Source organism: Akebia trifoliata, chromosome 15 (assembly GCF_017979445.1).
Source record: "Akebia trifoliata isolate Shusen 1 chromosome 15, ASM1797944v1, whole genome shotgun sequence".
Taxonomy (NCBI): domain Eukaryota; kingdom Viridiplantae; phylum Streptophyta; class Magnoliopsida; order Ranunculales; family Lardizabalaceae; genus Akebia; species Akebia trifoliata.
The window spans coordinates 23,889,622-23,899,275 of record NC_141389.1 but is presented as its reverse complement, the minus strand read 5'-3'; the positions used below and the strand labels follow the sequence as shown (position 1 = coordinate 23,899,275).

Here is a 9,654-nt window from a genome sequence, read left to right as displayed (position 1 = left end):
CTTTTCTCTGCTCTTCCTTTCAAACATAGCCTACAAGGTTTTAGACCTAAAATTTCTATCTTATTCTTGAGATTTGAAGGTTGACAGATTAAATGTTGCGGTTGAAGGATAAAAAATTTACAATATTCTGTGATTATTTTGCAAATTCCGATTTAATAGACTGGTCCTTTATTAGACGAATTTTCTGAAATTTCAAAAAAGATTTGAGATTACTTTGTGAGAATGAGTAGGATGTGATACTTCCTGTCCTCCAATGCTCATCTAGGCTTAAGAGATTCATCACTGTTCTCAGCCACCTTGACTTTGCTCCAACCCACACTGTCTGGCCCCCTACCCCCACCCATATAGCATGCACGCGCGCGCGCGCGCGCGTGTGTGCGTGTGTGTGTCTGTGTGTGTGTGTCACCAATTTAAGTAAATCCAAAATATTTAAGGAAGTACTATTTCATTACTATCTTACTAGTGGAACTAAGTAATCCCACAACTACTACCAAGAAATTCATCTCCCATGTCCGCTGCTTAGAAAAGAAAAAAAAAAAAAAAAAAGAGAAGTCCAATCATAACATTTCATCTTCTGGAACTAGAATAAGAAAAGACAGACACAACACCAAACAAAACAAGACTGCATTCCTCCTCAGCCAGAGTCCTACTAATCATTCCCTCACTTGTCAGCAAATCTGGAGTTATTAAAAAGAACATCTCATCATCAGATACAAATAGTAATATATGAATATCATGTTAATCAAGGTATCAAGAATACTCACCCCAGTTCAGAGAGCTTCAAATGAGATTCAGCATAGTCCTCAAAGAAAGCATCCTCATCCTGGAAAAAAGATCTCTCATCATCATCATCATCATCAATCATCAATCATCAATCATCAATCATCAATCATAGCACAAGTTGTTAAAACCATGAACACAAACCTCAGCATATTTCAAAACGAGAGGGCGGAAGATAGGATCCTCAAGAAGAACCTTGTCTGTTGGGAGCTGGATAAGCCCCTCCTTCTCACCAGTCACGAGCTCTCTGTTGCAATAAAACAAATTAAAATAACAGTAAATGGAATCAGTTATTCTCTTCCCCCGAAAGAACCAAACTACTATCATATAAGCCAAAGGAAGTTCACTAATTATTATAAAGATTTGAAAAGGGATCAATGGAATTACTTGAAGTAGGAGTTATCAAAGATGAGAGGGTTGAAGGTCCAGGGACCATCAAATCCAGAGCGTTCTGGGTGGCATCTTCCCTGTCCGAAACAACAAACAAACCCAAGTACTAATCAGAAATGAATGAATTATTACAGATCCGGGAGATATATATATATATAGTGTTGGAGAACCCAATCTTGGTTCGACATATTAACAAGTTATAAACAGAAAAGAAGGAAAGGTAGAATTCTGAAACAGACCAGGGTGTGACCACCAGAGAGAGTAACAATATCCTTATCGCAGAGACCCATTTGGTGGACAAACACCTGCCTCAGATGGTCCGTACCTGAAATGGTAGCAGAAGATATCAGAATCTTATCATTCATATTCTGTTTCTTAAAAACAATTTCATTTTTTTAGACCATTCTTGAGCTAAGATCCCCCAATAACCCATGTTAATTCAATTCAATGGATCATATAATAATAGTTGCGAATGAACAGTTTCATTTGCAAGATTAGGTTCACACACACACAGAAACTAACCCTTGGTGGCATCAGGCAAGCGGCCTTCTGGAGGTGGTTCGTGCTTGTCCTGAGATAATCAGAAACATTCCGTCACGATTCCCATGAAAAAAGTACTGATGGTTAGGATTTAAATAGTGGCATAAAATAGCAAAAACAAACAAGACAAAACTTTTAAATTAACTTTAGAAATGAATATAAAAGAAGTGGCCTTCCTTCGGTTATTTTCTATTTCATTGTAACTGACCCAATAAGACTCAATGAGATAGTTACCAATGTTTATGCATAGGAACAAAAGGTTGGGCAAAAGAAAGGAAGAAAGCTTCCTCTGTCAGCTATCCATCATCACATTAAACATCAAAGCTTTGTCTCAACTATCTTGGGTCTCCTTAATTGGAACTTTTTTTTTTTTTTTTGCTTGGTGGGGTTGGTGGTTAGCATAAGAAGGGGTTCTAGAGGATTGAACCTATGACCTTGGGAACAACCTCTAGAAGGTCTTACTACTTAGCTAAGCGGTCCTTCTTCCCCTTAATTGGACCTTACCCCCATTCAACTCCAAAAAATCTAAAGTCTTCCATTTCAATCTACTAGAAACTGCAAAGTAAACATTTGATGTAGCACAGTTCATCGGTGGGCCCACAGAAGATCCAATTAGGTAGTCTTAGGATTCAAATGATTACCTTATGCTTATTGGTTATGATGGAATCCCTAACCAAGCAGTTTGTTTAAGTTAGGAAGTTACCACTCCCAAGTTTTTGAGAAGGATTATCAAGTCTTCACTTTCTCTGACATAAAAGTGACCCTCATTTTAGGAGAAAAAAGAGATGAGTAAATTTTTTTAAGCATGTATTTAGTTGAGGATTCTTCACTTAATATGGTGTATTCCATTACAGACCCTAGAAACCTCTGTCCCTCTCTCTCAAGGGTCCTCTAATTTCCTCAAACATTCCTTCTAAAGGCTGACCCTGGGTTCACATGATATGGGCAAGGACCAAACCAGAATCAAACTAGGTCCATATATAGCTAAGCTTAAGTCTGGTGCAGCCCAACCCATCTCAGAAAAAATTTGTTGGGAACCGAATGCCGCCAAGTTCAATGTAGGAGCAAAATAAATAAGTTCATGCATGACTACAAATTCAAAGTCGATTTATTGTAGAGATTAAAGTAAGATGCAAAGAAGCAAGCAAATATTAGGTGGAAAATGTCCATACGAAGCGAAAAAAAATACTCTAGCTAAAGGCCAGAAAATCCACTACAGTAACATATAAATATTTTAATAGCTCGCTGATAAGATGATGCTCATTTTTCTTAACCATTGTCATCAACTTAGAATCAATCCAACAAAAGCTCCTCCAATAGTTTGTGGAAACCCAAAACAGAAGACATACTCTTCCTAAAATGCTTGCATGTTCTAAGAAACTAAAAAACATGGTCGATGTGAAATAGGAGAAGTAAGAGCAAAGGTGGTTCCTACATTCGATAATGAGTGGCTGATTCAATTTATTATCATAAATTTCAAGAAGCTATAATGGAATCGATATGGAAAAGAAAAAAAAAGTAACATGATTTTTGTGGAAGGAGATCCACCTTTAAGAAAACTTCTCTAATTAGAAAATTGGTAAAACTAAAATTTCTAGTCACCGATTTCAAATTCATGATCATTGCACAAATAATTCTGCACCTAACCATAACTTGAGGACATTTAGCTTCCAATAGAACTCATGCCTAGTCTTATTTCAGTTTGAAGTCAGGCCCATGCAAAAAAAAAAACAGGTGCACATTTAGCTAGAAACTCTTTAACTAAAATATCAAATTATAAAAGTTTTTCCTAACACAATGTATTTATAGTGACAAGGAGAAGAACAGAGTAATGCACCAACAAAACAAAACTTGAGAACTATCCAAATCAGATTTAACCCATCCCAGAGCCCACTAACTATAGACTTTAGTGCACCCATTCACAGGCTTAACCAATCATTTAATTTTTTATGAATGGTCCTGATCAATTTGATAAATGATTATCAAGATCTAATGGTTGAGGTGATGGATTGCAACCATTTCGAAGTGAACACCAACAATGAACATTCAACACAGAACAAAGTACCCCACTGTGACCAATGGTCAACTCAATCAAACGATTAAAGTCCTTATTACTCAAGCCCAGGTGCCAAGGCATGATGTCCTCCCTACCACCTGGGTCCCATACGTTAAGCACCCATTCCCATATTATCCTTCCTAGGCATCATACACAAGCAAACCAACCAATCGCACCCACATCACACCTCATGGGCCTGATGTCCCCATCACGCACCATGTTGCCAGTATTCGGCATCATGTCTTGGGCACCCACATAGGAGTGTCATTCCCATGACACCCTCTATGATCAGACCAATAGATCAACCATCCAAGGCCCAGATCATGTCAATCAAGAAGTCAAAGATCAGAACAACAAAGTGACAAATAAGAAAAACATCTTTAAGCTCCTAGCGACTATACATTTAAGCTCCTAGCCTTACAGTGTAGTCTCTAAAACAACAAGAAAATCAAGTAAATGGGTAAATAAGTTTGAAAAATAAGAGTTCTTGAAATTTCATTTTCCGCTAAAAATTTTACCAAAAGTTGTAGTTCAAACAATAGCCTGAAGGTTATAAAACCACTATTTGACAAATAACCACACCCCCTTTTATTTTGCAAATTCCCAACAGAGTTTACACATCAACCAATTCACTAACAACAACAGAAAGAATAAATTAAGAACACATAAATAAATAAATACATTAAAAAAGAAATTCCAACATTTTCAAGAAAAGTGATTAAACATCTTACTTGTTACAAATCTGGCAAGCTTAACTATAGTGAGCAAAAAAATTCAAGCAACAATGAATATGGCATTTAATTAGAGAACAGGAGAGCTTTACGATCACTTACCGGCCTGCCAGGGTGGAAAGGAACCTCAGGTCCGCCAGTGATTTCAACTGCAACAACTCCTGCCAACTGTGATTTAAATATATACATTAATTAAAGGATCTAAAACTATTGAAGCAAAGTTTTTTTTTTTTTTTTAATTTTGTTTTTTAAACTTGGATTAATAAAAATACCTGGTAGAAGTCTGCATAAGACAAGATGGGGAATTGTTCCTTAATAGGTTCCAAGAGCCTAACTGCAATATCCAGACCATTGTTGGCTCCATGAGCCAGCTCTGCCGGCTTTTTTATCGTCCCGAACGGACCTCCTGTCCTTGTCTTCACATCAAAAGTTCCTGCTGAGTGCCATCTGCATCCAAAAAAAAAAATCAGATATGAAATCATGAACCGATGTCAGTTTAATTGCTCTTGGTCTTCCTATGCTCAGAAACGATTAAAAAACAAAAAACAAAAAAAAAATTGTTGAAGAACATCTAGTGAGAACTTACGCCAATCGAAGCATCAAAGGCGCACAGTTCTTCTCAGCAATCAATCCTCTGAGTTTCTTCTTGCATTTTTCGACTGCTTTTTGGTAATCTTGGCTCACAGTTGGGTAACACTTTCCCATAGCGATTTCCTGAGAGATTCAAACCAAAAACAACTTGTATTAGATTTCTCGAAGACGAATCGACCAATCAGAGACAAAGAACAAGAGATCGATCAAATCAGATCCAATCAACCCCAAAAAAGACATGTTTCAACTACAGAAAAAGCACGATCGAAGACTCTATGATCTAGATCAAACTAGTTTAAAACGATTCAAGATCAGAGGAGGAGAATTATATTAAAGAAAAGAGTTGCAGACCTAAGACAACGACTTCGATCGAACGAAGAACCCTAAGCGCGAGTACAACACAAGCTCACTTCAACCAACTACACAACAATTAATATAGAGACGAGAAGGTTCTCTTGAATCATTTTCGGCCGTCGGATCCAGATTCTGGTCTATATTGGCTTGCCTTCTTCAACGACTACGATCATGTTGAACCGTGAAATCACAGTGAGTTGGTGAGTGGAGATCTCGAAACAAAATATAACTAATTATATAGTTTACAAAGAAGGCTGAATTGTTTTGTAAAATAACGAGAATATCCTGACTATGGTGCCGCAGCCGGCTGTGAGGGGAAAGGATATTTTGGTCTTTCTACATTAAAAAGTGAACAACTTTGTCGTTTTGCGAATTAAATATCTTACACTGCAGGTGTGAACGCGTCGTCTAAAAAAGATTCCTGGGAGATAGTCAATAAGAGTTGCCACGTGGAATACTATGAGTGGTTGAGATAAAGCAGATTGACTCCAAGATGAGATTAATACACGACAATAAGGTAGACTCTTTGTCTCAGCGCGCGAGATTACTCGGCCACGTGGCAATTCGTACATCACGTTTATCCCGATTCTGTACTCATGAGTCATGTCTAAGGATGAGAGATACAGAGCGGAAGAAAAAGTTTTAACAAAGACGGGCACGTGGCACATTATAATTGGCCTACTTAATGGAACTTTTGATCAAATATACGAGAAAAATAATTCTGCGTTTTGATTGGACCTAGAAAAACATCAAAAAGAGCGTTGATTTTAAGCATAATTTCAGAACTTGTTGAGTCAACTCGAAATTCAATCAAATCAACTTAACTCGTTAGATTTTGAGTCAAATGGAACTAACTCACCAAGCCAAATCTGCAAATTATCAAGTCAACATGGCCGATTCAGCTCGGAAGTGCATTGAGTCATATTAAAAACCCGACCTAGTTATTCGACTGCATATAATATTGTTGTGAAGAATCAAGAAAATATTTTTTTTATTTTTCTTAAATTGAAAAAGAAAAAAAATAATATATATTTTTTACTCAACCAAGTCAACTCCTTGGAGAAGGAGTCAAGTCAAACTTTTAAATTTTAAAACTAAAATATACAGGTTTGTGATGATTTTCTAATACTCCCCCCTACACACTCCCTTAGGCCCCATCACAGAATCGTTGATCATTTGCCTTGGGATATGCATAATAATAAATCATTTTTATGTATCCCAAGGCAAATGATCTACAATTCTGTGATGAGGGTGTAGGGTGTGTGTGTCAAAGGGAAGCGTCATATTATCATGACTCTTTTTTGTTTTAGGGGTGTGGGTAAATTGGGAGAAGGAAAAAAATTAAGAGGCAGAAAATCTCATTTCCAATGGGGCAGGATCGAAAAATACTTTCCTCCATAGAAAATTCCAATGGAGAAGGAAATTCCAAGAAAAATACATAACCAAACACTTTAAATTGCATTTTCTAAGAAATTCATTTTCCCTCTATTTTTCATGCACAATCGTATACTGCCTTGAGTACATATTACGTAGGGTTACAAATTGAGAGAGTTAAAATGGTAAACCCAAGTCTGGCAGATCTGATGACCCAAGCTTGTGCTTCTAAACACAAGTTGAGATCAGGTTAGCCCAAATTAAATAGTTTTGAGAAGGTTGCACTCGTTTAATAAGCCTAATTTTGTGTTAATTAGTAAAGAAATTTTATATCTTAAGCAAGAAATACAATTAATACAAATAAAAATTTATATCCTTAATAAGAAAATACTTTTAAAATAAATAATTATATAATAAATTTAGAAATATTTTTATAATATTATATAATCTTGGGTTTGGGTTGAGTTGGGTTGCCCGAACCTTCAACCCGAGCTCAACCTGAATTAAGTTTGGATTGAGTTATGTTAACTCAAACTCAACTCATGTTCTACATAACTTAGCACAAGCTTGCCCATCAATCGGATTGAGCTCCGGCTAGTTCGCCCAAGTTACAGCACTAATATTGGGACATGGCTAGGGGTGTCAATGGGTATCCATTTACCCGAAACCAATTTATTTTGTCATTTATTTTTACATTATGCGTGATTTAAGGTTTCCCATATTTTAAAATTAACATATATATTGTATCAAGCTCTTCAATTTTTCATGTAAATTAATTAGTGGAGCTTGAAATGTCTCATCTCTTCTTAAACTCTTCTTAAAGTTTATTACTTGTAAAGAGTATGATTTTTAATTTTTGAAAAAAAAAAAAAGTCATTAAATCATATTTTTAGTGGAACAAATTATAATTAAGTTGATATTTTGTAGATAACATGTTATTTTTAGAAAGAATTGTTTTTAATTATTTTAAAATAATTTTTTTCCCATTCGATTTTTGATAACCTGAATCGATGTGTGCCTGAGATTTTTTGCAATTCTGATTCCGGTTCCATTTATTTTAAAATTGGATCTAGAACCAATAAGAATCGGAATAAAAAAAAAATAATGGTTATGGTTCTAACTTTCTTAGTAACTCACTGATTAACACCTCTATACAAGGCAAACACTTTAAATCCTAGAACTAGACTTCGATGATGCTACACCCAAGTTAGCTTCTAAAATTGTCGAATTGACCCAACTATAAACATCCATGTTGTTGCTCGATCAACTTTTGAACCATAGGTATGGAAGGTCAAAGTGTGATTTTGACAGGCATATTGTTGATGCATGGTGACCGCCCAATCCCATCGGAGGATTGTTTGGAATTTTTTTGTAGCAGTCCCTCCATCTTAATTTTTTTTACAGTCCTTATTCTCTTTATTAATTAAATACAAATTCAAACATCGTCATTTTCAATTGAAATAGCAAAACACTTGTCTTACTAATGTGGTAAAATTTTAATCCTTGCTAAGGGTCATTTTTCTCATATGGATAAGCACATCACCAGTCCAAACTACGACAACCCTCTGAGTTTCATTAAAAACTCATATCAAAAAAATAAAATTCAAGAAATAATTTTTTTTTCAGAGCTTGATCCAAGTTTTTGAAAGTTGATGGCAATCGAACTTTCAAATAACTCCCAAACCTAAAATTAAAATACTACGGTGAAAAATAACTATTTTTTTGGGATTTGTATCTTTAAAGTTCATATACTTTTTTCCACTACAATATTGAAGCATCCGACAATGTTTTTGGATGGCACAAGGTAAGCCCAAGGTTACTTAGACACAATAAAATATTTTAGAGAAGTATTTTTCCTACTAACTTAGTAAAATTTGAAATCTTACTAAGGATCGTTGAGCTCAAATGAATTACCAAATTGGCAATCAAATACCGAGGGTTTCAATTATGAAAATAAAAAATTTAAAAAAAAAAAAAAAAGTAATTTTATGTAAAACAAATTATGCTTTTTGAATGAAAATGATTTCCTTAAAAAGTCAAATAAAAAAATGAAAAAAAAAAAATAATGAATGAAATATATTTATCTAATTAACCTGGAAAAAAAAAGGAGGTGTTTCAACTTTTTACTATGAGAGATATTTTAGGATAGGTGTTATTGGCACCCAACTTTTTCTTATTACACCACAATTAAAAAAAAATTGAATGGTTGAGAACAAGTAAAAGTTGAGGTGCTAATAGAAGCTCTCTCATTTTTTCTTTTATTTTGCTTAGATTCTTTTGTTTTGGGTTTAGAATTTTATATGAACCTTTTCTTAACAGTAAAAGACTACTACAATTATTTGAATGAGTGTTATAATATTTTATTATGTTTGAATTGTAATTAGAAGCAAACCTTAGTAATAAATAAATAAAATAGGTGAATGGTTGAAAATAAGTAAAAGTTAGGCTGTCAATAGAAACTCTCATTTTTTTCTTAAATTCTTTTGTTTTAGGTTTAAGATTTTATATGAACATTTTTTATAATTATAAAAAAACTACTGAAATTGTTTGAATGAGTACTATAATATTTTATTCAGTTGAGATTGTAATTAGAGACAAACCTTAGTAATAAATAAAGAAAATAGGTGAATGGTTGAAAATAAGTAAAAGTTGGGATGCCAATAGAAACTCTAAATTTTTTTTTCTAGATTCTTTTGTTTTAAATTTAGGATTTTATATGAACCTTTTTTAATTGTAAAAAGTTACTAAAATTATTTGAATGAGTGCTATAATATTTTATTATGATAAGATTGTAATTTGAGGCAAACCTTAGTCATATTTGAAAAATGTGTTTTGATC

The 9,654-nt window shown here is 34.4% G+C and overlaps 1 protein-coding gene across 1 annotated transcript; it reads right to left on the bottom strand.

The window, feature by feature from the left end:
* Positions 1-428: 428 nt before the first annotated feature.
* Positions 429-5,600, bottom strand: LOC147384681 (L-ascorbate peroxidase, cytosolic-like). Its single transcript, XM_086425704.1, has 10 exons — positions 5,440-5,600; positions 5,084-5,211; positions 4,770-4,944; positions 4,600-4,665; positions 1,693-1,741; positions 1,410-1,495; positions 1,168-1,247; positions 925-1,027; positions 765-823; positions 429-677 (listed from the first exon to the last, which is right to left on the bottom strand). Exons 2-10 carry the CDS (start codon positions 5,200-5,202, stop codon positions 662-664), a joined length of 753 nt encoding a protein of 250 aa, XP_086281830.1. The 5' UTR covers positions 5,203-5,211; positions 5,440-5,600; the 3' UTR covers positions 429-661.
* Between the last annotated feature and the right edge of the window lie 4,054 nt (positions 5,601-9,654).

Bases quoted from the DNA above. Each gene is read 5' to 3' on its own strand.
- LOC147384681 (XM_086425704.1), bottom strand. From the start codon at position 5,202: ATGGGAAAGTGTTACCCAACTGTGAGCCAAGATTACCAAAAAGCAGTC. The intron at 1,496-1,692 runs GTTAGTTTCTGT...CTACCATTTCAG, and splicing joins CTTGCCTGATGCCACCAAGG to GTACGGACCATCTGAGGCAG. The intron at 824-924 runs GTTTGTGTTCAT...TCTTTTTTCCAG, and splicing joins TCGTTTTGAAATATGCTGAG to GATGAGGATGCTTTCTTTGA.